This window comes from Moschus berezovskii, chromosome X, assembly GCF_049115385.1.
Source record: "Moschus berezovskii isolate FMDL1 chromosome X, NW_MosBer_1.0, whole genome shotgun sequence".
In the NCBI taxonomy this organism is placed as follows: Eukaryota; Metazoa; Chordata; class Mammalia; order Artiodactyla; family Moschidae; genus Moschus; species Moschus berezovskii.
This window is the reverse complement of record NC_142488.1, coordinates 49,197,395-49,224,494: the sequence shown is the minus strand read 5'-3', so window position 1 is coordinate 49,224,494 and position 27,100 is coordinate 49,197,395. Positions and strand designations below refer to the sequence as shown.

At 44.2% G+C, this 27,100-nt stretch overlaps 2 protein-coding genes and 2 non-coding genes across 8 annotated transcripts in view; 2 read left to right on the top strand and 2 right to left on the bottom strand.

The window, feature by feature from the left end:
- ITIH6 (inter-alpha-trypsin inhibitor heavy chain family member 6) overlaps positions 1–19,095 on the bottom strand; it is a 45,677-nt gene extending 26,582 nt beyond the window's left edge. The window contains 2 exon segments of the mRNA XM_088834270.1: positions 17,735–17,857; positions 18,932–19,095. Of these exon segments, the coding sequence (XP_088690396.1) occupies positions 17,735–17,857; positions 18,932–19,095 (287 nt within the window).
- Positions 245–316, bottom strand: TRNAC-ACA (transfer RNA cysteine (anticodon ACA)). Its single transcript has one exon. It is a non-coding gene; the product is annotated as a tRNA-Cys (tRNA).
- On the top strand, positions 15,369–25,923 carry MAGED2 (MAGE family member D2). Of its 5 annotated transcripts, none has more exons than XM_088833580.1 (13): positions 15,369–15,793; positions 19,366–19,439; positions 19,805–20,278; positions 20,878–21,186; positions 21,290–21,353; positions 21,614–21,693; positions 22,219–22,313; positions 23,009–23,088; positions 23,182–23,224; positions 23,560–23,622; positions 24,716–24,830; positions 25,198–25,604; positions 25,789–25,923. In XM_088833580.1, exons 2-12 carry the CDS (start codon positions 19,395–19,397, stop codon positions 25,594–25,596), a joined length of 1,767 nt encoding a protein of 588 aa, XP_088689706.1. In that variant the 5' UTR covers positions 15,369–15,793; positions 19,366–19,394; the 3' UTR covers positions 25,597–25,604; positions 25,789–25,923. The 5 variants fall into 5 exon arrangements, with proteins under 5 accessions (XP_088689706.1, XP_055249575.1, XP_055249576.1 ...); XM_055393600.1 differs by lacking the exon at positions 15,369–15,793 and adding an exon at positions 17,758–17,869; XM_055393601.2 differs by lacking the exon at positions 15,369–15,793 and adding an exon at positions 17,818–17,936.
- LOC129535347 (small nucleolar RNA SNORA11) lies at positions 24,436–24,563 on the top strand. The gene has a single exon (XR_008681622.2). It is a non-coding gene; the product is annotated as a small nucleolar RNA SNORA11 (small nucleolar RNA).
- Positions 25,924–27,100: the final 1,177 nt, after the last annotated feature.

Genomic DNA, 27,100 nt, shown 5'->3' with positions numbered 1-27,100 from the left:
ACTAGCATGTTGAACACATGAGATCATAGATATTGTTGCTTAGAATAAGCCTAACGTAATATTAAAAAGTGTGTCTATTTAAAGAAACCGTATTAAATAAATAATACAGAGGGTGAAGTGAAGTCGCTTAGTCGTGTCCGACTCTTTGTGACTCCATGGACTGTAGTCTACCAGGCTCCTTGGTCCATGGGATTTTCCAGGCAAGAATACTGGAGTGGGTTGCCATTTCCTTCTCCAGGGGATCTTTCCTACCCAGGGATCGAACCCAGGTCTCCTGCATTGTAGGCAGGCGCTTTACCACCTGAGCCATCAGGAACACTCAATACAGAGGGTAACACAGGCAGTTTTAAAAATTGTGAAAGCAGAATGCAAATTACTGCAAAGGCATCTAAGTTTGACCTTGACCTTAGGGGGCTTGACCTTGACCTTACAGGGCTCAGAGACGGATGAGATACTCGATTTGTTTCACCCACATTTTTCCTGTTGCTCTAAGGAAGGTAGTGAAATATAATGGAGTTCAAAGAAAGGAGGGAGCGCCTTTGCCCAAGTCTTCCAGAAAAGATCCTAGAGGAGACAGCCTTGGTTGTGTGGGAGGTCAAATCAGGGAAGATTTGGACAGTTGATCGTCCCTGGCCATAACTTTTCAGTCTCCTTTATTGGCTCCTTCTCTTCTTGAGTCTAAATCTTTGGGACACTCTGGGGTGCTGTTCTAGACCTCCCCTTCCTCTCCTCTGTTCTTTCTATAGTCACTCTGTAGGTGAGGTCATCTAGTCCCATGGCTTTAAATATCATTTGTACACAGATGACTCCCAAATCTGATTCTCTAGTATGGGCCTGTCTTCTGAAATCCAGACCTATATATTGTTTTACATTTCACTAGCATTTCCAATAAGCACCCTAAAGCTTAAGGTATCCAAAACTGAGTTCCTTGTATATCCCCTACCTCCCAATTCCACTCCTCCCCTGGTTTTCCTTATCTCAGGAAATAGTTGTTCCACTGAAAATCTTAGAGTCATGTTTGACTCCCTTCTTCCTCTCATGCTCCACTCCTAATCCATCAGGGAATTTTGACCCTATCTTTAGATACATCAATAATCTACTTCTCACTACTCCCACAGTTACCACTCTAGACTACCAACATTTCTTGTTTTGTTGTTGTTGTTTAGTTGCTAAGTCGTATCCAAATCTTTTGGGACCCAATGGACTGTAGCCTGCCAGGCTCCTCTGTCCATGAGATTTCCCAGGCAAGAATACTTCCGTGTGTGCTCAGTCACTAATACGGGAGTGGGTTGCCATTTCCTCCTCCAGGGATCATCTAGACCCAGAGATCGAACCCACGTCTCTTGCAGTGCAGGTGGATTCTTTACCACTGAGCCACCAGGGAAGACTTTTCTTGCTTGGATAAATGCAGTATTTATACTAACTGACCTCCCTGTTTAAAGTCTTGCCACCTTATTATCTGTTCTTTTCACAGCAGTTAGACAGATCCTATTAAATCCTAAGTCAGGCCATGTCCCTTCTTTGCTCAAAACTCTCTGTGGCTCTTGTCTCAACCCAGAGTAAAAGCCAAAGTCCTCCCAGGACCTCCATGGCCCTATGCTTTCTGGCTTACTGTCACCTCCTTAACTCTATCTCTTCCTACTCTTCCCGTCATTCATTCTTCTCCAGCCACAAAGGCCTCCTTGCTGTTTCTTGAAATTTTTTTCAGCATACTCCTGTTTAAAAGCCTTTGCTTGGAACTCTCTTCCTCTAGATATTCGCAAATCTTATACTCTTTCTTCTTTTAGGTCTTTGTTCAAATATCATTTCCTCAGAGAGACATCCTTGATCACTAAAACAGCATCTTTCCACTCTTTATCTCCCTTGCTCTACTTTCTATTTCTTTGTAGCACTTTTCATTCACAAACTGACATATACTTTTTTGTTTATTTTCCCCTTATCTGTTTTCTCTACTGGACTGTAAGCTCCTTGAGGACAGGGATTTTGTCTGTCTTAATTGATGCTGTATCCCCAGTGCCTGGAATGCTGGCTGGCACATAGCAGGAATTCAACAATTATTTCTGGAATGGGCATTCCCCACAGACAGCAAGAAAATACAGGGATCATGTTTTAGGGAATAAAATTTGTTAGATTTGGATGGAGTAGAGAGGTAGGGAAAGGAGTTATGGAGATAAGTCTGGAGTGGTTGCGTAGGCCTAGATAATAAAGAACTTTGAACACCAGAATCAATGAGCTCATATGGCAGTGACAACTTCATATAGAGAATGGGAGTCCTAGATAGATCTTGAAGTGGGGATGGGTCAGACCTAGTTTTTGAGGAGTGATAGATAGTTCAGTGTCTTAAAAAATATTATTGTAATTCTGTAAGAGGCAGGAACAACAGTCTCTATTTTACAAATGGAGAAACTAATGCACACATACCAGGAAGTGGTTGGGGTGGAATTAACTTATTTGGCCAAAGCAGCAGTTTCTAGGAACACTTGAGGAGCATTTGCAACCTGCAGAAGAGACCACTCAGGCAGGAAGTGTTTCTAGGCAGCTGAAACAGACTATTGCCGTGGCTAGGCTCATGCGGGGGTGGGCTGAGCTGGCACTGCCCCAAGGTCTCCTGGTGGATTGTGGGGGTGTAGGGTGGAGCTAGTCAGGCAGCAACACACTGGGACCTCTGTGTGTTTGCTGCCTCCAGCAAGCATAGTTTCTATGGAGTCTGCCCAAGAGCATTTCCTCCAGCCTGCTTTGCTTAATTAAAAAAAAAATTATTTTGGAGTTTTTTTTTTTTTTCTAGTAGAGCAAAAATCTACATTCTGTCTGACTGCTTAGCTCTTGCATCATTTGATCAAAAACCTCCCTGGTTAGTCCTCATATGCCAAAGCCATGCCATCTTTTTTGCCTTTGATTTTCCTGAATTATCCATGTACAGTGATCCTGGTTCCTTCCAATCTTACCTATTTGGAAATCATGCTTCAGGAAGCCCTCTTTAATACCTCAGCACTTTTCCCATAAACTGCCTAGGCAGGTGCACACTGCCTACCTCCTCCAACCTTTCCTCTCTTTAAGGGAGTGCCATCTGTCCACCAAGGCCAGGAGGTTCCTGATGACAAACCTCAAGCCCTAGGGCTGCTGTTAATAGAGGCTTATAGATTCTTTATAGCACAAAGCCCACCTCTCGTGAAGGGGTCTGAGCAAAGACCAAATCTCTGCCTGTGCTGAACTCACTCATCTGCTAAATCTGAGTTACAAGCCAGGAGCCATTTTCTAATTCATATTAAGGTATTTTATAAGCCAATGAGGCCCCAGTAAGCTTCTTCTTATTTACCCCTCCTCTCACATTTACCATCTCAAAGAAGGCACTGTCATCTACCAGGTCAGACAAGCTGAAATCAGGTGGGCACCCTCTATGTTTACTTACTCACTCCCCACATGTATGCACCAGGTTGTTTCTTCCTCCTTATGGTTTCTCAAATCCCAGCCCACTGCACTGCTCACTATGCTTGCTTCACGATAAACCTATTTGCTGAGTAGTATATTTCTAGATGATATAAATTAATAAATAATATATACTTGGGAAGTACATGATCAAGTTTTTTTTCTGATGGGTGTGCAAACAGATAAGATGGTTTGGAGACCATCAAGTAAGTGCCAGGTACTCGGCTGCCCTCTACTACATAGTTCTTCCTTACCTTTCCAGTCTCACTTTTGACCACTCTCTACCACTGCTTGTGCCCTACACTCCAGTGACATTGAAGGCCTTCCAGTTCCCCTAATGAGGAAACATTTGTTCCTGTGCTCCTTTTGCCTGTATTCCCCAGCCCTGCCCTCACTCTGTTTTCCTGATGACAGCTCATATTTCAAAACTCAGTTTAGGTGTCATTTTTGTCAATGGTATGGGGCAGGGAAACTGACCATTGTCTCCTGGTTGGCCTCACCATTCCTACTATTCCACATTCTTGATTCTCTTTCTTCCCAGAATACTTCATTAAAATTATCTGTTTTCATTTTTATTTCCCCCATTAGATTGTGAACTCTTTGGGAGCAGGACCACTGCAATTAATCTTCCTCTTTCCATAATACCAAGCCCAGTGTAAGTCACACAGTCAGCCTCAAAAAGTGTTTGGTTAAAAATATAATCAAACAAATATTATCAAGGACATATTATCTGCCTACCACTAATTTTAGCATATATTTTCACATATATTTGTTCATTTAATTCTCACAAGTGGGTTCAATCTTATCCCCATTTTACAGATATGTAAAATTAGATGCTGATAAGTGACATGACTTGTCCTGAGTCCCATAGCTGGCAGAACCAGGATTCAAACTCAAGAGTGCACGCTCTTGATCACTATGCTTGCTGAAAGAATGAACAAAAGAATGAACAAATGTTTGCACATATGAATAAAACAGTGATTTTGGAAGCAGATTTACATGGTAAAATTGGAGATAAAAGCAAAGTGAGGAAGATCCAGGTCAAAGATGGCTTCATGGGCCTTGGCATGGGGCCTGAACAAAGGTGACCAAGCTGTGGGCATAGTGGGAAACATGGTGGAATGCATGGAATAGCTTTTCATCAACAGTGGAGGGAAAACAGGAAGCTGGGTTAGGTAGACTCAATCCTTGGCCCAGGGCTCCTGGACAAGCCTGAAGGTACAGGTTTAGAAACTGAGGCCCAGAGAAGAGAGAAAACACACTCTGTCATTCATTTTGTGGATCTGCCTAATATTTGAGTGAACTTTATGAAGTCTCAGAACTGAAGACTCACAGAAGATCACAAATCAAGGGACAGGTTCTTCTCCAACTGTAATGTGCACATGAATTTCTTGTATCTTTTTAAAATGCAGATTCTGATTTAGCCAGTCTAGGGTGGAGACTGAGATTTTGACTTTGTAACAAACTCCCAGGTGATGTTGATGCTCCTTCTTCATGAATTTTACTTTGAGTAGCAAGGCTTCAGAATATAACAGAGTGGCTGTCATTCATTGAGCTCTACTCTATACAAGACACTGTGATATATGTGTCTATCTCTATATTACCAAATCTATTCCCCAATTTTTAAAGTCTTCCCTGGTGGCTCAGATGGTAAAGAGTCTGCCTGCAATGCAGGAGAACCTCAATCCCTGGCTCAGGGATCCCCCGGAGAAGGAAATGGAAACCTATCCCAGCATTCTTGTCTGGGAAATCCCATGGACAGAGGAACCTGGCAAGCTACTGTTCACAGGTTAGCAAAGAGTCGGACACAACTGAGCAACTAACTCTTCCTTTCTCAATTCCCTTTTTAGGAACTCAAGTGTAAAGAATTGCACCTGGGTACTTCCCTGGCTGTCCAGTCATTAAGACTCTGCACTTCTACTGCAGGGGTGCAGGTTCTATTCCTGGTTAGAAAACTAATATCTTGCATGTTGCATTTTTGTTGTTCAGTCACTCAGTCGTGTCCGAATTTTTGCTACTCAATGGACTGCAGCACACCAGGCTTCCATGTCCTTCACTATCTCCCAGATTTTGCTCAAACTCATGTCCATTGAGTCGATGATGTCATCCAACCATCTCATCTTCTGTCACCCCCTTCTCCTCCTACCCTCAATCTTTCCCAACATAAGGGTCTTTTCCAAATGAGCCAGCTCTTCACATCAGGTGGTTAAAATATTGGAGCTTCAGCTTCAGCATCAGTTCTTCTAATGAATATTCAAGGTTGATTTCCTTTAGGATTGACTGCTTTCATCTCCTTGCTGTCCAAGGGAATCTCAAGCGTCTTCTTCAGCACCACAATTTGAAAGCATCAATTCTTTGGTTCTCAGTCTTCTTTATGGTCCAGCTCTCACATCTGTACATTACTGGAAAAACCATAGCTTTGACTAGATGGACTTTTATTGGTAAAGTGATGTCTCTGCTTTTTAATATGCTGTCTAGGTTTGTCATAGCTTTTCTTCCAAGGAGGAAGCATCTTTTAATATCATGGCTGCAGTTGCTGTCCACAGTGATTTTGGAGTCCAAGAAAATAGTCTGTAATTGTTTCAATTTTTTTCCCCATCTATTTACTATGAAGTGATGGGGCCGGATGCATGATCTTAGTTTTTTGAATGTTGAACTTTAAGCCAGCATTTTCACTCTCCTTGTACACCTTCATCAGGAGGTTCTTTTGTTCCTCTTCACTTTCTGCCATTAAGATGTCATCTACATATCTGAGGTTGCTGATATTTCTCTGGCAATCTTGATTCCAGCTTGTGCTTCATCCAGTCTGGCATTTCTCATGACGTACTCTGCATAGCAGTTCAATATGCAAATAAGCCTGTAGCAAGGCATAGCTAAAAGAGAGAGAGAAAAAAAGAATTGCACTTGATAAGTGCAATCAGGCACTGAAAGCAAGGTAAGCATTTGGCACGCATAATCTTATTTAATCCTTATCTTGGCTCTGTGGGCTACATAACATTTTTTTTTCATATTATACGGATGTGTTAACTGGGCCCAGTACCTGAGGTCACACAGCAAGTAACATATCGATCTCCTTCCTCACCTTTTCTGAAGCCATGATCCCTCCATCTACTCACATATCTAGTTCATTCTCAGTGTGGGGCAGTGGGAAATGATGGCATTTGTGACCAGATGGACCTAGAATCAAATTCTGGTTTTGCCACTTCCTGTACTTAATCTCAGAAACTGAGCCTCAGTTTCCTCTCTATGTGACAGGGATAATAGTAGAAATTAGCTCACAGGGAAGCTGTAAGGACTTAATTAAATAAAAACTCTAAAATCCCTGGTGCAGCAACCGACATGTGCTCAGAAAATAGTTAACTCTTCCCTCTGGCCCTAGATTCCTAGAACTGAGAAAGCAGGCTAAATAACCATCCCCTCTTTGGCCACCTCATGCGATGGGTTGACTCACTGGAAAAGACTCTGATGCTGGGAAAGGTTGGGGGCGGGAGGAGAAGGGGACGATGGAGAATGAGATGGCTGGATGGCATCACCGACTCTGTGGACATGGGTTTGAGTGTACTCCAGGAGTTGGTGATGGACAGGGAGGCCTGGCGTGCTGTGATTCATGGGGTCGCGGAGAGTCGGACACGACTGAGCGACTGAACTGAACTGAACTGAACTTGCCCTCAAGGAGTTAATTTCCTTGCAAACCAAGAGCTCTGTTCCATTGCTCCAGAACCAACCTTTGTGCTTGATGAGGAGGGACCAGAAGGACCCTGGTATGTTAGTTCCAGGAGAATGGTCAACAAAAAGCTGATGTGGATGAAGAATCTCCACTTAGACATGATGATACCTCTGGCCTGGTGCTGTTGTTCATGTCCAGAAGGTTTGAGCCCAATCTCCAAACTTGTGCTCTTTTAAGTCTTCAGGTATCCCTTCTCTTGAGAGAGAGGGACTATCTTGTAGGGTGAGGAAGGCTCTGAATGTGGCATTGAATACACATAAGCCAGGATTGTCCAAGAGCTGGGGCTGGCATCTTGCTTGGAGAGGGGCCAGTTCCATGTCTCCCTTTTCCCCATCATCTAGTTGTAAGATGAATGGAAACTAAATATACTAGAGTTCTGGGGCTGTCTGTTTGCTGGGTTGGCTCAGGGTGGGATTTTTCTTTCCTATAAACATCCATAGGAGCCCAGTAACTGAGGCCAGAGAAAGGTCACTTAGCACAGATCATCTTTAAAAGGTAGCAGATATGAGAAAGCAGTTGATGGGGCAAGGCACCAATCCTGGTCCTTTCTGACACAGATTTTAACCTTGAGACAGGAAGGACTTATGGTCCCATAAAAATTAAGACTCTCATAGACATGAAACTTACAATGTGCAGAGTAGTCAGAGGCCAAGACAGTCTAGAGCAGGACTGAGAAAATAAGATAATGGTTCAAAATAGAACTGCTGGACTCAGACCATCTGGGTTTGAGTCTTGATTCTGCCACTTACTGACAGTGTAATATCGAGAAATTTAATTAATTGCTCCATACCCTCAGTTTCCTTACCTATACAATGAGAATAATAATAGCACCTACTTCATAAAGTTATTATGAAAATTAACTAAGGTTGTACTTTCAGAATGCTTGACACACAGTAAGCTTTCAGTGAACATTAGCTTCTAGGACTAGAGAGGGATGAGGCCTGATTGAGCTCAAAAGTATGGGAAACTCCCTCTGGAGACCTAGGTTGGGGAGGGGTATGGAGATACTGAGTTGATCGGCGTCAGTCTGTCTGTGGAAACCCAGAGGTGCTCTGGACTGTGTCTGTAGGAATTGTGGAGGGCAAGAGTGAGAAGTGGAACCTAGAAAGAAAATTACTTGAAGATTTGCACAGAAGACATCAGCATCAGTCAGAACCCCTATCTCTCTGCCCTTTCCACCCACATGGAGAACATGTAGCTCCAGGAATTACCTTCAGGCAAAATCTCTAATGACATTTTACAAACTGCATAGGGAACATTCAGACTTCTACTATGGCATGTGGTTCAGTTCAGTTCAGTTCAGTTCAGTCGCTCAGTCGTGTCCGACTCTTAGCGACTCCATGAACCACAACACAAAAGGCCTCCCTGTCCATCACCAACTCCCGGAGTTCACTTAACCTCATGTCCATCGAGTTGGTGATGTCATCCAGCCATCTCATTCTCTGTCGTCCCCATCTCCTCCCACCCCCAATCGCTCCCAGCATCAGAGTCTTTTCCAGTGAGTCAACTTGTTGCATGAGGTGGCCAAAGTATTGGAGTTTCAGCTTTAGCATAAGTCCTTCCAATGAACACCCAGGATTGATCTCCTTTAGAATGGACTGGTTGGATCTCCTTGCAGTACAAGGGACTCTCAAGAGTCTTCTCCAGCACCACAGTTCAAAAGCATCAATTCTTCGGCGATCGGTTTTCTTCACAGTCCAACTCTCACATCCATACATGACCACAGGAAAAACCATAGCCTTGACTAGACGGACCTTGGTTGGCAAAGTAATGTCTCTGTTTTTTAATATGCTATCTAGGCTGGTCATAACTTTCCTTCCAGGGAGTAAGCGTCTTTTAATTTCATGGCTGCAATCAGCATCTGCAGTGATTTTGGAGCCCCCCAAAATAAAGTCTGACACTGTTTCCACTGTTTCCCCATTTATTTCCCATGAAGTGATGGGACCAGATGCCATGATCTTCGTTTTCTGAATGTTGAGCTTCAAGCCAAACTTTTCACTCTCCTCTTTCAATTTCATCAAGAGGCTTTTGAGTTCCTCTTCACTTTCTGCCATAAGGGTGGTGTCATCTGCATATCTGAGGTTATTGATATTTCTCCCGGCAATCTTGATTCCAGCTTGTGCTTCCTCCAGCCCAGCGTTCCTCATGATGTACTCTGCATATAATTTAAATAAGCAGGGTGACAATATACAACCCTGACGTACTCCTTTTCCTGTTTGGAACCAGTCTGTTGTTCCATGTACAGTTCGAACTGTTGCTTCCTGACCTGCGTACAGGTTTCTCAAGAGGCAGGTCAGGTGGTCTGGTATTCCCATCTCTTTGAGAATTTTCCACACTTTCTTGTGATCCACACAGTCAAAGGTCTTGGCATAGTCAATGAAGCAGAAATAGATGTTTTTCTGGAACTCTCTTGCTTTCTCCATAATCCAGCGGATGTTGGCAATTTGATCTCTGGTGCCTCTGCCTTTTCTAAAACCGGCTTGAACATCTGGAAGTTCACGATTCACATATTGCTGAAGCCTAGCTTGGAGAATTTTGAGCATGACTTTACTAGCGTGTGAGATGAGTGCAATTGTGCGGTAGTTTGAGCATTCTTTGGCATTCCCTTTCTTTGGGATTGGAATGAAGACTGACCTTTTCCAGTCCTGTGGCCACTGCTGAGTTTTCCAAATTTGCTGGCATATTGAGTGCAGCACTTTCAAATCTTTCAGGATTTGAAATAGCTCAATTGGAATTCCATCACCTCCACTAGCTTTGTTCGTCATGATGCTCTCTAAGGCCCACTTGACTTCACATTCCAAGATGTCTGGTTCCAGGTGAGTGATCACGCCATCATGATTATCTTCGTCGTGAAGATCTTTTTTGTACAGTTCTTCTGTGTATTCTTGCCACCTCTTCTTAATATCTTCTGCTTCTGTTAGGTCCATACCATTTCTGTCCTTTATCGAGCCCATCTTTGCATGAAATGTTCCTTTGATATCTCTAATTTTCTTGAAAAGATCTCTTGTTTTTCCTATTCTCTTGTTTTCCTCTATTTCTTTGCATTGATCGCTGAGGAAGGCTTTCTTATCTCTCCTTGCTATTCTTTGGAACTCTGCATTCAGATGCTTATATCTTTCCTTTCCTCCTTTACTTTTCGCATGTGGTACCACAGAACAAAAGCCTCCTCATTCTTGTATTTGGGTGATCCATGGCCTGTTAATTGCCACCTCTCCCAAGTCCACAAGAGGTTTCCTGTCAGAATTCCCTCATGGGAGAGAGCCTTAGCTAGAATACAGTCTTGCTTATATAACAACTAGCTACCAGTCCTTTTCCCTTAACTGGGATGGATAACCAGGGGGTCCTCAGGCAAATTAAGGGAACCTGCAGCATGAAATCAAAAGACTGAAGTAAGCAAATAGAACAACTGATCCCAGAGAAATTTGGAAAGTTTTGAAAGAAAAGAGAATTTCATAAAATAAATAACCTTCAGCAAAATTCAAGAGGGTAAAACAGAAATAAAACAAAAATGAAATGCCACAGAACAGGAACAATCAGAGAAAAGAAAGACTCAGGAGTGGAAATAAGTTGCTGAAATTAAAAGAAAAGCAACAGAAGGACTGGGAAATAAAATTAAGGAAATTTCCCAGGATTTAGGGCAAAAAGACACAAAGAAACACAACGTACAAGAGAAAATTTAAGAGATGAAGATTAATCTAGCAGGTTCAACATCTAAATAACAGGAGTTTTAGCCAGAGGGAACAGAAAAAATTAAGGACAATTTGTCAAAAACATATTAGAAGTTAATTTTCCAAAGCTGAAGAAGGATCTCCAGAATAGGTCCCCAGAAAAATGAACCCAGGAAATAGTGGACCCAACCCAGGTAGTTACTGCTACAGCCTCCTCACAGGTCTTCAAGTTTCCTATTTCATCATTCCCACACCCACCCACCCCCGCCCCACCCACTTCACCAGTATATCTGTACAACAGCCAGAGGGAAACTTTAAAAACTCAAGTCAGATATTCTCCCACCTCTGCTCAAAACCCTCCTGTGGATCCCACTGTGCCTTTCATGGGGGGGAGTGTTATAAGAGTAGGCCCTCATTACCTATCTGGCTTCATTTTCTGTTACTTCCCTCTTTGCCTTCCTCTACCTGTCTAGCAACACTGACTTTTATATTCTTCAAAAAATGACAAGCAGGATACAATGCTAGGCACAGTCCTGCTCTAGGGCCTTTGCATTGACTGTTCTTTCTATTTGCAGTGTTCTTTCACCAGGTATCCACTTGGCTAGCTCTCTCACTTCATGCAAGTTTTTGTTTATGTGCTACCTTTTCAGTGAATCTTTCCCTGACCAACCTATTTAAAATTGCAATAAACTCATACTCTCACTGGCATTCCCTGTCCTTTTTTCCCTGATTTTTTCCCTCCATGGCAGTAATCAAGCTTAAACTTGTTATATATTTTACTTATTCATCTGATCATTTTCTTTCTTCCTCGCTAGAATATTACTCCATGGGAACAAGGATGTCTGTCTATTTCACTGCTGTATCCTCAGATTCTAGAACAGTGCCTGGCACACAGTAGATACTCAATAAATATTTCTTGAAAGAATGAATACAATAAAGGCAAACAATTCAAAGAAAAAAGAAAGACTATTAAAAAATTCATGTGTATGTGTTTGTATGTGTGTGTAACTGTTCAAGAAAATCATTGACTAACTACAAAGCTAAATGAAATGCAACATGATTATAAGCAGCTGATGGAATATAAGAGGGACTCCTTCTGGCCTTGATAGTAGAAACATTCTCTTTTAAGATGCCCAAATATTGTGACGTTGGACTTGTAGAGAAGGAACTGTATTCCTGGCTCACCACTTAGCTTGGTTTTGAAAAATGGTGATGATAGTGTAGATGCTGTTTATTGGTTTTCAAGTTTTATAGTCAATCTGGGGACAAAGCAGGGAAGACCTGGATGTGGCTGCAGAACAGAATGTAAATGTTAATAACCTAGACAATGTAAAGGAAAGATGAGACTGACAATGGGGTCATTGAGTGGTAGACGGAGGGTGGTGATTCTAATATCCTTGTCTTAAAAAGTGGGTGGTCAAAATTATCTGTCAAAAATAAATGGAATAAAGTTTAATTATATAGTCTTTTCAAGTTACAAAGTCAACTAGGAACAAAAGAGGAATATCAGTGTTAAACATTGCAGGGGAGTCGAGGGAAAAGTGAGGCAGTGTACATAAGCAAAGCCCTCATTGTCATACTTGGGAGTCAACAGGATAGTGTCTGAATTTTATAAACCAAGAGATAAAGTATATAGGTGTTATCTAGAGTTGTAAGGCAACCACCAGCAGAACTAAGTGCAAGAACTGTTAAAAGTTTGCTTTGAAGGGGTGGGATGGAGATGAGGAGGGCCAAGGCAGGGGACTATTCATTTTTAGCATATGCTCCTTCTGTACTGTTTGATTTTTGCCTTGTATGTGCATTATTCTAATAAAAATAAGATCCTAAAAATTTATAATGATTTTACAACAAAATAATTATATATCCTATGACACTTTGTGACAATATGAGAAAGGGTATGCGGATATCCAATTAGACTTGCCCTCCGGAGAGGAAAATCATACTGTAATGTGCCTTGCATATGTTTATGAAGAGGGTTGGACGGGATATTATGGGACTTAATATCCCATATAGTGGTAAACTCTCTGGTATTTGGCATCACAATGACCTGGGTTCAAGTTCTCTTTCTGCCATTCACTAGTTGATCTGTCATGGGCAAGTTACCTCCCTTACCTCCGATTTGTCCTTTGTAAAGTGAGGCTAATGCTCATACAGTAGAAATATAAGCCCCTGAAGAGAAAAAGCAACCTCTGTAGAGGTGCCTAATATATAGTTTGTGTTCAGTGTTTGCATGTGAGGCCTGAACCTGCCTCACAGGTGTGTGCAAAGAGAAGAGGAGGAGTGTTAGTCCAAAAGTGTGTAGCTGGTTTCCTCGTCTATGGGAAATTTGCCTTTGGTTTAACAAAATGTAGTCATTTTGGTTGTGGAAACAATAGCTCTCAGGGCTTAAAGTGATACAAATTGAATTAAATTGCCCTGTACATAAAAGGGAGAAAACAATGAGGGTTCACTAGCAGCTCAAGGGAGAGAGCACATGTGCCTGGAAATGGAAAGGACGGGAGCTGCTTTCTCTGCGTGTTGGGAACAGAAAGAACCCAACAGAGATTTGGATTGGGGTCCAGGAGAATGGTTGGTGAGGAAGCCTGTCCCAGTGATGTGAACAGCTTAGGAAACGTGAAGAGCAGGAAAGTCTGATGTCCAATATTAACTTGATTGCTATGCTGTGCTGTAGCACAACTTAGATGACTAAAGAAGTGATAGGTAGCCTTGGAAGGAAATCTTTGCCACTTGCTCCCAGCTTTGAGAATTTTCCAACATTCAGAGGTACTGGTTTTATATAGTTTGGGGGAAGGGAAATGTGTTAGGAAAGGACTGGTGGTGAGGATATTCTGGGCTTTCCATGTAAACTTTAGGGGTCTGAAATCTTGACTGCTCCAGTATTAGGCAGTTTCATTCCCTGACATTCTGCATTAAGCAGTCTTTAGCTTGCCTTTCCTTATCTCCTGAACAAAGCTACCTGGTGATAACTCAGCTTTTCATCTTTGTTCCAAGTAAATATGTAGGATCTATGTGATTGCAGGTATTTGCCTGCTGATCTGTGAATGCTGGAAACCCATCTGGGACCCAGTGACCTAGGTTTGTTCAGAGTTTCTGAGCATATGCTGAAGATCAAAAAATTCCAAGAGTTCACAATGAGAGAAGGTGGTGGGAAATCTCTCTAGTCAAATGGTGAAGATTGCAAGTGAATTTGTTTTGTTCTCTCCTGATAAAGTTTCATCCTACACTTTGACCCCCAGATCATAAGATAAGGGTGGTTATGATATTATTCTAGGAAGGTGGTGATATTAGCAGGGAACCGGGGAAGTTTGACTTTGAAAATTTTGGGGAATGCCTCTCTAATGGACATGGATTGAGACTTTGGCTGAGTTTCTTGAGTCCAATAACTGCTAAGAGTCTGACTTAATATTCTTTTAAAGTTACTCCAGGATCCTAAAGGCCACAACCAGGACTTAAAATGCTATGAAATTTAATATTATGGAGGTATAACAGAAGGTAGATGTAACAGACGGCATTCCATGGGGAAGAAATTGTATGAGCAAAGGCTCCTAAGTAAGAGAAGGCAGGACATGTAAGGTGATAGTGAAGTGTTTGGAATATAGGCAGCACTCAGAAAAATAGCAAGAAAAAGGCTGAAAAACTAGTCAGGGCTATATTTTGGGAGAGGCTCAGAATCAGAGTCAGACATTTCTCTAAAGAGTAGTTTATACACACTGTCAGGAATACTTCACCTGCAATTCACATTTCAACTCACTGCAATCATAGAACTGCTGTATGACTCACAGATATAGAGAACAAACTAGTGGTTATCAGTGGGGAGAGGGAAGGGGATTAAGACATGCAAGCTATTAGCAAAAAAATAAGCTACAAGGGTATATTGTATAATACAGGGAATATAGCTAACATTTTGTAGTAAGTGTAAAAGGAAAGTAGCCTTTCAAAATTTTATTAAAAACATAACATTAAAAATTAAAACAAGGAACCTGCCATATGGCATAGATTCCCAAACAGTGGTTTCAATAGGACATACACATATTGATCTCACCTAAAAGAAATTCAGAGTTAGGCAGTCCAAAGCTGGTGAGGTGGCCCTATGAAATTGTTAGAGATCCCAATTCTTTTTAGTTTACTCCTCCACTATCCTTAGGATGATGACCTTTGTCCTCACAGCCTTTATTCCAGAAGACAAGCTGTGCCCAGGTAAAAATCAGATGTTCTATCACTAGGGAAGGAGAGGAGAATGCATATTGGAGTAAATAATTAGCAATCTATGCCACAAGTGTCTGCACTGAAACTATCCCCTCCAAGGTCACCAGAGACCAGACCACTACCTGACTGCTACAATCCCTAACCATTTTTTCAGGCCTTTTCTTGACCTCTGGGTAGCATTCAATGCGACTGACCCCTCCCTCCCTTTGAAATATTCTCTTCCCTTGCTTTTGTGACATTACTTTCTCCTGCTTTTCATTCTCCTTTGTCATTACTTATCTGTCTCTCTCTTGGGCTCCTCTTCCTTTGCATATGCTGAGGTCACTGCTGGCCTGCAGGGCTCTTCCCTGGCCTCCTTCTCTTCTTAAGGTTTTCATTCTTCCCAGGTGCTCTTGCTCTTTCCCATGGGTTAAAGAACCCTTCATATTATAGGTCTGTAACCTCAGTCTGGAGAAGGCAATGGCACCCCACTCCAGTACTCTTGCCTGGAAAATCCCATGGACGGAGGAGCCTGGAAGGCTGCAGTCCATGGGGTCGCTGAGGGTCTGACACGACTGAGCGACTTCACTTTCACTTTTCACTTTCATGCATTGGAGAAGGAAATGGCAACCCACTCCAGTGTTCTTGCTTGGAGAATCCCAGGGACGGGGGAGCCTGGTGGGCTGCGGTCTATGGGGTCGCACAGAGTCGGACACAACTGAAGTGACTTAGCAGCAGCAGCAGCAGCAGCAGCAACCTCAGTCCAGACCTCATCTCTGAGCTTCAGGTATGTATATTCAATTGTCTGTGGGTCATTTCCACTTGGCTGTTGCGCAAGTACCTCAAAATCAATGGTCCCTTCCATTAGTATTCCATGTATTACTGAAAGCGGTTACCTTCTACACATTTGATCTCTCAAATTAGATTCCCAAGAGTTCCCTTTAACACTTCCCTCCTCCTCACTTCTTTTCCTACATCCAATTATTCATAAGGTCTTGTCATTTTAAATTTAATATCTCTGAATTCAGCCATTTCTCACCACCTCCATTGCTACCATTCTAGGCCTAACCACAGTCACCACTTACCTGGATGACTACTCTCCATTTTTCCAGGAAGACATCTAATTCATACTCCTAATGGGTTAGGCAACTAGAATGGCGTTCTTTCTTTAAAACAAATCTATGTTGTATCCAAGCCTAGAACCCTTCAATAACCTCTTGGTGTTCTCAAGATCAAGAGCAAAGTCCTTACCTTGGCATTCAAAGCTTGCCATGATTTGAAAGGGATGGGAATTTAGAGTACTGGAACTGGAAGAAAGGAAGGGCTGTGTCTAGTGTGAAATAAAGCCCTGTAGCTGGGGGAGAGAACCTAGGAAACAGGAAAGTGGTGAGCTAATGTCACAAACTTGGAGGAAGCAACAATTTAGAGAAAAAATCAGAATAGAAACCCACCTTGAATATCTATAAAGTGTGTGTATGTGTATGCATATGTTGAATTGTTCACAGAACATAAGGATTCACATTTCATTTGCTTAAATGAGGAAAGGGTGACTTCATAAAGCAGAAAGCATAACCATTTTAATTATTTTTGGGTGTAGGAAGGGTATTGAATATTAATTCTATAACTGACCACTATGTTGAATTTTATTATGGTTTCTAATAATATCAGTTGATGCTCTCAGGTTGTCCAGCTCTGCATTCATATACTCTGTAACTAATAATAATGTTGTCTTTCCATTTTTTATACATTTTATTCTGTTCTCCTGAATAGACTCAATTACTTATATGAATCTGTTATGTGGTAAAAGTACCATTTCAAATCAGTTGGGGAAAAGGATGAATTTGCACATGGTGTAGGGAAGAGGCTACATTTTTTTGGGGGGGGGAATAATCCTTATACAAATGTTGGAGTGATCAAACTTTTAAATGCAAATAATAGAGCCATAAAACTGGAAAAAAACTGATTATTATAAAATAGAAGTCTATAAAGCATCTGTAACCATGAAGCAGAATCCAGTCATGATAAAGGAAAACCTGATAATAATTAAACCTTTTTGTACAGCAAAGAATATTATAAATGACATGAAAGATATTTGTAATATATGCAGCACACAAATGTGCAAGACATTGCTTGTGGAAATGTTATTCTGTGTATCTTTTTAGAGTAAGTTGACAAGTTTGTGTAACAAAATGGAGTCAGCTCTGCTTGTAACAGTAAATAAAAAAATGGAAACAATCTAAATGTCTATGTACCCCTGGACTGGTTAAATACATTATGGGACATTTATACAGAAAAGGTTATGGAGTAGTTAAGAAAAATGTACAGTATGGAAAGTTGTAAACAGCTTAATTCTAAAGAATATACAACTGGGGAAAAAAAACCCAGGTCGCAGAATAACAGATATAGTTATTTGTGGGGAGAAAACTCAAATAATCAGCATATGAATAGAAACAAATCTGGAAGAATGTATATCAAAATATTAATAGTGGCTATTTCTGGGGCATGAGCTAAGTATGTTACAAATTTCTGTATTATTTGAAATTTCACAACTACAACACATTACTTTTGCAAAAAGCAAAAATAAAGATATAAAAATAAATATATTCAATGAATGAATCCCTTTGAGGCGGTGGTTTTGGTTTGGAATGGCTTCAGACCGAGCCTGGTACAGTGGCATAAACACGGGCTTTGGCGTCAGAGAGCCCTGAGCTGGGCCCCATTGCCCCACCCCCCGAGGAAGAAGGGGGTTGGCAGGGGCTGCGGAAAGGGGCTGGGCTGGGCTGTCTGCAGCTCTAGTCCAGGACGCTGTCTTCCAGAGAGACTAAGAGAGGGCAGACAAATTCCGGACTCGCTGGAGGACAAGGTGAGGGACGTTGAGATTGCGGTTTCCAGACAGTGGTTCCAGTCCTCTCGAACATAAAGCCAGGCAGGTGGGCAATTTTTACTGCACCACTGCAGCTAGGGGAGAGGTTACTCGGAGTGGGATGTAGGCAACGAAGACGAGCAAGAGAGTAGTAGGTTTATGGACTGGAGAGCAGAGTAGTTGAGGAAGGGAGGGGAGAAAAACTGGGAACTGGGCGTGTGGAATGGTGAATGGGGAATATGAGGGGGAAAGGGAATACTGAGGGAAACTGAAAATTCAGAGAAGAAAATAGGGGAATGTAGAGAATGGTTAAGGAATACTAGGGGAGGGAGTGCAATAGTAACATGAAGGAGAATGATGTGAGGAATGGAAATAAGGAATCCTGTGGGGTAAATAGGAAAGTCAATGGAGAACTAGGGAGCGGGGATCAAGGTAGAGGGAAAACGGACTGGTACGAAGTGGGGGATAAGGAATGAGGAGTAGGGAGCGGGGGAAGGGCAGACGGAGCCCCCCCCACCCAGGGAGGCGGAAAGGGGCGGGGCCACTTCCGGCCTGGAGCGGAGAGGGAAGTCTCTGAGTTTATGAGGGGCTCAGAGGGAGTGGACGCACTCAGGAATTGTAGAAGGACGAGGTGAGCAGCCCTGGATCTGAGCCCGGGAGGGATCTGCCCCACCCTCTGGGATCTGCAGAAATCCTGCTCTAAAGGACCGGATCGTACCGGATCCATCCAGTCAGGAAGGGAGGGGACCGGACCCTGTTTGGCTGGGCCTAAAGATGGAATCACTAGCTCAGTACTGATTTGAGGAGGGGGTATATTAGGGACTGGGAAGAACCAAGATGCACTTGGGCCCTGTTTTTTGGGGGGCGCGTATTATGAAAAAGGGCGGGACCAGGCGGTGTTCTGGACTTGGGGTGTATTCAGTAGGGGAGGAGTCAGGACTACCGGACACTGCAACAATTTGAGAGTGAGGTTTGTTGGGGAGGGGGCGGGACCGAATGATACTATGAACTTGGAGGGGGGCGTGTTGGAAAAAGGTGTTGGACTGAGTCCTCAACTATTACGCATGCGCACTATGGATTGCTAGAAAGGGGCGTGTAGAGAAGGGCCAGCTTGGAGAGACAACAGCTGCTGAGTGCGCATGTGCAGGGTGGACATCAAAGAAAGGGCTTCTGCTGGGAAAGCGGGTGGGGCTGAGATGGGCCCTGCAACGGATGCGCATGCGCATTGTCGACTTGCGGCTGGGGGTGGGGGTGCACTGGGAAAGGGGGCGGGGTCCTCAGGGCTGCCGCGCTGGCACATCTTCCTGGAGAAGGGGAGGGTGCGGCTGCAGAGAATTGAGACCTAGACGTTCTGGAATACTGAATTTGAGAACGAAGTCTTTGGGTGGGCGGGTCGTTGGGAGGGTTTGGGATTGGATGGGGATCAGCCTCCAGGCAGAGCGGGAGAGAAGACGTTCAGTGGGTTTGCCTCTTGACCCAGGCTTTCTCCCCTTCAGGCTCAGCTCTTGCCAGGCCGACTTGAGACATGTCTGACACAAGCGAGAGTGGTACGGGTCCAACCCGCTTCCAGGTAAGTCCTTCTTCTAACCTCTCCCTAGCTGCTTTTGCTCTCCAGCTCTTGTTGCTTCCCCCAATCCCTTGGCACCTCCCCTCCCATCCTAATCCTTCTCCACCTACCTCCTTGCTTGGGTGCTGCCCTCCCTCCCCCAAGTAGAGGGAGGGAGGAGGGAAGGAAGGAAGGAGGAAGCAAGGCTAGAGGGAGAGTGGGCCTGCCCCTCTTCTGCTCAGGAGAGGCCTTGTTGGGCAGAGGTGGTCAGAGCACACTGCAAATAGGAGTTAGTGTAGGTCAGAGAAGTGAGGCCCTGGAATTTTGGAGCCATTTGCTTAGCTGGGGGTGGGGAGAAGGTCTGTGAGCATCCCTGCTTCATCTTGCAGACTGAAGCTTCAGAAGAGGACCCTGGCTTGAAGATGCAGACAGTACTGACAGTGACCCAGAACTTGGAGGCCTCAGAGACACCGAAGGCCTCAAAGACACCAGAGGTCTCAAAGGCCACAAAGATCTCAAATGCTGCAGGAGTCTCAAAGGCCACTGAGGCTCAGGAGGTACCTGCCACTCAGCCTTCACCTACCACTAAGCTGACCGATACCCAGTTTCTAGCAGCCAAAAAGAAGAGTCTGGCAGCTGACACCAAAATGCAGCATACTGACCCTCAGGCTGTGACAGTACCTGCTACTGAGACCAAAAAGGTCAGCTATGTGGCTGATACAAAGGTCAATACAAAAACCCTGGAGACTGAGTCTACTGCCTCTCAGCCTCTGGCAGATGAACCTGAGCCTGAGGGTGCAGCTGGTCAGGCTCAGGAGAATCAGGATACCCGGCCCAAGATCAAGGCCAAGAAAGCCCGAAAGGTAAGATCTTTGCTTTTCTACTTCTCTCAGTTGGTTCATGGTTCTGTAAATCTTTAGAAGGTTGGTTCCCTCTCCTCATAATAGCTGTGAGGGGACACAAAGAGGAATTTGTTATAATTCCTGTCTTCAGAAAGCTCATAGACTGGACATGAGATAGGAATACACATAGCCAAAATCTAAACAAAATGCAGTTTATGTTTACGTAGTAGCTTACCATATGTCAAGGGCTTGAGCTAGGCATATTCACACAGGTTATCTCATTAAATCCTGAAAGTGATCTAGTTTTGTAAAGAAGGAAGTTGAGTCCCAGAGAGGTGGAGTGACTTGTCCAGGGTGATATAAACAGGATCATTGGTGGACACAGGAACAGGAGAAGCCTGAGGCTTTACACTTGGGTTGCTCCTGGCCTGGTGGGAAGATGAAACTCCTACTGGGAAACCAGTGAAAGATGAATCCAAGACTCAACATGGCCAATATCTAGTGAGTCAGGTTGTTACTACAAGGGTGGGATTAGAGGGGACTTATGGAAAAGAGAAGATGAAGGAAAAAGGACCATCTGCTTCATCTGGCAATGTTGTGTTTGTTCTCTGTTGATGCAGGTGAAGCATCTGAATGGGGAAGAGGACGGCAGCAGTGATCAGAGTCAGGCTTCTGGAACCACAGGTGGCCGAAGGATCTCAAAGGCCCTAATGGCTTCAATGGCCCGCAGGGCTTCAAGGGGCCCCATAGCATTTTGGGCCCGCAGGGCATCAAGGACTCGGTTGGCTGCTTGGGCCCGGAGAGCTTTGCTTTCTCTGAGATCACCCAAAGCCCGTAGGGGCAAGGCTCGCCGTAGAGCTGCCAAGCTCCAGTCATCCCAAGAGCCTGAAGCACCACCACCCCGGGATGTGGCCCTTTTGCAAGGGAGGGTAAGAACCCTGTCCTCTCCACTGTGCATTATTGTCTGCTTTGCCTGCCTTCTTCTCTGCCATTGTGTCAAGTTTTTCTTTCCATCTTTTCCACTTCTCACAGGCAAACGATTTGGTGAAGTACCTGTTGGTTAAAGACCAGACGAAGATTCCCATCAAACGCTCAGGTAGAGTCCTACCAACCCCTTCCTTCCTCTAGCTTTGCCCTCCATTGCCCTCTCCCCCACATGCTGAGGGCATTTCTTGCTCTCCTGCTTCCACTTATGCCCTCTCAAAGTTCTAATTTGGCAGTAGTAGCATCTCTGTTCACTAGCTCAGAACCTATTTGTGCCACCCATAGCAGGGTTGGTAAAGGGTCTATAGTTTGGGTATGGGGGCCACTTGGCTTCACTTCAGACCAGGTGCTCGCAACACTCTCCCCTTGCAGACATGCTGAAGGACATCATCAAAGAATACACTGATGTGTACCCTGAAATCATTGAACGAGCAGGCTATTCCTTGGAGAAGGTGAAGGGGCAGACCTGGGGGATGGGTGCAATGGGGAAACCTTGAATCAAACAAAGGTGTACATGTCTCTTCTGGGGGGCACCACAGAGACTAATCCAGCCCTGTCACTGTGCGATGGGAAGACAGTGGCCTAGCAAGGGGCATACACTAGCTTGAGGTCACACAGCAAGTCCATGGTAAAATCACACCTAAGACCCAAGCTACCCAGCTTAGTCTTGGCTTCTGTCCACTGCTGGACAGTCCTGTAATGTACTTTAGATACTCACTTCTCAATTTCTTTCCCCACTCTCTGGCTCCCTGGATTCCACTAATCACAAAGATAACAATAACAATAATGCATTTGTTGCCTGTTTGCTGTCTACTGGCCACTCAGCTAAGTGCTTTATGTGCATTATCTCACTGATTTCACACGCACGTGCGCACACACACACACACACAGAGACAGACTCTTGAGTACATGGGGAGCTATTGGATGCCAAGGAAGCTGAATTCTGTGGTCTCACAAGCTGTTCTCCCCATCCACAGGTTTTTGGGATCCAATTAAAGGAAATTGATAAGAATGACCACTTGTACATTCTTCTCAGCACCTTAGAGCCCACTGATGCAGGCATACTGGGAACGTAAGCTGGGATAGGGCTGGGATGGGAGGGAGGCATCTGCTTTCATTCATGGTACTAGTTCATCCCTGTCTTCTCCCTATACCTGCTTAAGAAATAGGAAGGACAGAACCCCCAGAGCCCCTTTCTATCACCCATATGTAGTTGGAGCCCTGCACACAGGAGTGGTACCTGATTATGATTGTAAGGTGTAGAAGCCTCGGGTAGTGCACTCTTGCTGTAAGATTTTCTGGTTTTCCAGAAGCTTCCCAAGAAAGCAGACTTGTCATTCCTTGTCTCTTCATATTGGCCTTGGTAGAATAGTTCTCACAGGAGGGCTTCTTGGTATGAGTGGATCATGATGCTCGATGGGCAGGGGCATCAGTGGGGCTATGCCTAGAATTTTCTTGGAACTGATGGGTCTGGGGGAGCAAGAAGGGACTCACAAATGGCTGAGTGCCCAGATCATACCATTCTTCTATTCTCTCAGCAACGCAGGAAGAGAAGGATGTGTTTTTCCTGTTTTATGAATAGGAAACTAGGCTCAAAATCTTAAGTGCCTTACCTCGGATCACATAGAGCTTGAAGCATAGACTGGGCAGAATTCTCCCATATCTGAAGAATCTGGGAGAAGCTAGCCTAGTGAGCTGGCTGATGTGTTTTTTTTTTGCAGATGGCTGCTGGATGTAAACCTTCTCTCTGTCCCATTATTCTCCTAGGACCAAGGACTCACCAAAGCTCGGTCTCCTCATGGTGCTTCTTAGCATCATCTTCATGAATGGAAATCGGTCCAGTGAGGGTGAGTGGCTGGGTTGGCAGCTGGATGGGGGGTCGTGGTCAGAATTGCACATGTTCATTTTCTATCCCTGTTTCCTTTTTCCTCCCCTTGCAGCTGTCATCTGGGAGGTGCTGCGCAAGTTGGGGCTGCGCCCTGGGTATGATTGGGCTCTGTCAGCACTTGCTGTCCGTGTTGTTCTTTGGCAAGAGAGGATGGTCCCAGGATTGCATCAGCCTGGTGGTCTGTTGGGGTGGGCGGGGGTGCTGGATTGGGTCCAGGGTTCTGACGTAGGTGGATGGGGAAATGGTCCTGAACTCTGCTCTATGTCACTGACTCTTGGGTTTCTATGGAGCTTCCATTTTATGCCAGAAGCTTCTTTTCCATGTGGGAAATGTCTCTGTCCATATCTGGGAAGTGCTGTAGCCCCAGTTATATTTATCTATGTATGTAGTTATGTATGTATGTATTTATTTTATCATTCTCTACTGTCAGGATACATCATTCGCTTTTTGGAGATGTGAAGAAGCTCATTACTGATGAGTTTGTGAAGCAGAAGTAAGTCTGTATGGTGTTGCTGTGTTCCATGCATTTTGCCTGTCTTCGAAATGAGTGATAAAGCTGTGGTGCATGTGCATGTGCTTGTGCATGTTATAGAAGTGCATATGCAAGTGGTAGCTTATTCCTAAGGTAGTGACAGAGAACATGAGTACACATTTACTGACCTACTTGTACTCTCATATATGCCTTTGGAGCAGTTCTTCAGGGGAAGGATTGTCATCACCAGTATTGTATGTGTGAGGAAACTGAAACTGAGAGAGGTGAAGTAATTTGCTCAGGGTTATACAGGCAGCAGATAGAAGAGTTGTATTTAAATCCTGACTTCAATACCTTGGTTCTTTTTACTATGCTAGCTAGGGCTTCATAGAAATTAATTTCCATAAAGAAATGCCATAGAATGGTAGCTTTAGGCAGCCAGGTACTGTCCTGGAGTCTTGACTTGAACATCTCATTTCATTTTCATAACTACCCTACAGAATAGCTGCCATCATCCCAACCCCAGTATCAGTTGAGGAGCCTGGGGCTCAGAGAGTAGAAGTCTGAACATGGCCCTGGCTGGTAAAGGATCCATTTGGATCTGAAGCCCAGTCCTCCTGACTTTTCTGGCCAGGGTCCACCCTGTTCTTTTTCCTTGAAGAACAGGTGTGCATTCACGCAGATGCACCAGCACACATGCCTGTATGCTCACACACAAATGGTTGAGAGTATGCATTGAATCCACTGCTCTTGGTTGACTGTTTTGTCCCATACAGTCATTTCCTAGGATGGACTGTACCAGGGTTCAGCCAGGCCATGGATGAGCCCATTGATCGGGTCTGCTCAGAGCAGGGGGCCTGAAGAATTGACTTCTCTATTTGCAATACACCCAACAGAAATCTGGGTTATTGTGACAGGGGCACAAAACTTGCGGCCTTCCTATGAGCAAATACTCTATACAGGCCCCTTGTACCTCCACATGGCTGCTGGGTAGGGTCAGTGAGAAGACTGGAAGAAAAGCTGCAGTAGTCAGTGGGGGAGTTTGCCACATAAATGCATGAATGGGCCATTAGTGGTCTTATAGACATAAAGGCTTTGAACCTCTCTTTTCAAGGTACCTGGACTATGTCAGAGTCCCTAATAGCAATCCCCCTGAATATGAGTTCTTCTGGGGCCTGCGCTCTTATTATGAAACCAGCAAAATGAAAGTCCTCAAGTTTGCCTGCAAGGTAATTGGAGAACTGCCCAAGCTTGGCATACCAAGAGCATGGGGTGCCACTGTTTGGGGTAGGCTGTGTGCAGAGCAGCCTGCAGCTCATGCATGAACATTCTGAAGCCTGTATTAATGTGCAAACACTTTATTTGAATCATTTAATACTTACAACTGACATGTCATTGCCTTACTGCAAGTGAGAAAACTCAGGCTCAGAGGTTGTTAGGTGTCATGTTCAAGGTCACAGAGATAGTAAGTGTCAAAGCAGAGCTGGAATATTAGGTGCATAACTACTAGTAGTATTTATGGTATTATAATTTGCATAGCGTAGGCACTTGGTGCTCAGATTTGGATCCTTCAGATGGTTGTTCTTCCTGTTATAGGTACAAAAGAAGGACCCTAAGGAATGGGCAGCTCAGTACCGAGAGGCAATGGAAGCAGATATGAAGGCTGCAGCTGAGGCTGCAGCTGAAGCCAAGGCAAGGGCTGAGATTAGAGCTCAGATGGGCATTGGGCTCGGCTCTGAAAATGCTGCTGGGCCCTGCAACTGGGATGAAGCTGATATTGGACCCTGGGCCAAAGCCCGTATCCAGGCGGGAGCTGAAGCTAAAGCCAAAGCCCAGGAGAGTGGTGGTGCCAGCGCTGGTGCCAGTGCTGGTGGCAACTTTGGTGCCAGCACCAGCCTGACAGCCACCCTCACATTTGGGCTCTTTGCAGGCCTTGGTGGAACTGGTGCCAGCGCCAATGGCAGTTCTGGTGCCTGTGGTTTCTCCTACAAGTGAGATTTCAGGTATCTACTTATATTTTGGGGAAGCCAGGGCTCATGGGGGTGGGATAAAGAGCTGGGTGGTTATAGGAAGGCCAGGGTTGGAGGATCACATGAAGAACGTGAGAAAACACTACTTTTGGCATTTTATTCCTTCCTATTGGTGGATATAATTGACTTTTTAATTTTCTTTTACTTGTGTTTTCAGATATTCCTAATCCAAGCAGTCTTTCTCTTCGAGCCAGGGTGCATCCTCAGAAACCTATTCAACACAGCACTCTAGGCAGCCACTATCAATCAATTGAAGTTGACACTCTACATTAAATCTATTTGCCATTTCTGAGTTTATTGCCTTTTTTGGTGGGCTGTCACGTTTTTGTATCATATTTTAAAATGAACTGGGAAAGTTTCCACCTACCTCAATCTGTGCTTAGCTTGAGGTGACATTGTTGAGTGGAGCAAGTGGAGCAAGTGGAATGTTGAGTGGAATTCAGTGGAGCAAGATTAGCATGTTTCCTGGGATAGGTTGGGCCCCATCTCTATCCTATAGAGCAGGCAGGGTTGCAGTGGTGTGGGAGTCATGGGGATTGTAGGCACAGAGGGCATACTTAGAAGAAGATCTGATATGGGCAAATCTGGTCTAGAAAAATAGAGGAGATTGGACATCAAGTATTGACTCTCCTTTTGAGAAACTTGGGTTAGACAAAAAGGAGAGAGTGGTAGGTAGCTAAAGAGAGATACAGGAATAATGATTTTCTTGGGAAAAGAGAGAAATTTGAGCAGGCAGGAGCCAAAAGACAGGGAGGTGTTGAAGGCTGACTCATGTAGCCTAGTCCCTGAGGAGGTGGGAGGGCCTGTGGGAAGGGACTGTACAGAAAGGACTTGGAGAGGGGACTGTAAAAGGATTCCAGACAGTGGGGAGGTCCCAGTAGAGCAGGGAGCCAATGATTTATGGTAGACCCCCTTCCCCATGGCAAAGTGCTCAGTAATCTTGTAGGAATGAAGATGAGTGTTAGTTTATTCCAAGGATTTGGTTCTGTTATTCGGTGGTGGAATAAGGACAAGACCAAGGGCAGTGAGTGTATGAGTCTGCATCTTTGTTACCATGTCCACAGTGTAGGTTCACAGAATGGAGAAAGAGATGGACCAGGGAACCCAGGCAGGCTTGGTGAGGAAGATTGAGTTTGAGTGACAGATTGGGAAACAGTGCAGGGGTTTGTGGACTGGAGTCTCTGAAGTCTATGAACAAGACAGAAAGGTAAGTAAATATACTAAGTGCTTGCTCTGTGTGGTGTTATAGCTGTCTGGGAGGGACTGTTTAGAAAACCAGAAGGATGAACTGAGGGACTAGTTTGATGGTCAGACAGTAGAATGATTAAGAAGACAGCAGAAAGAGCTCAGGGCAGTGGGAAGATTCATGGAATAGCTGGTTAAAAGGGAAGAAGATGATGGTTCCTACAGATGAGGAGGGGTCAGTGACCTGGTTGGGTTATCCATTTGGACAGTGAAATCACCCAGAA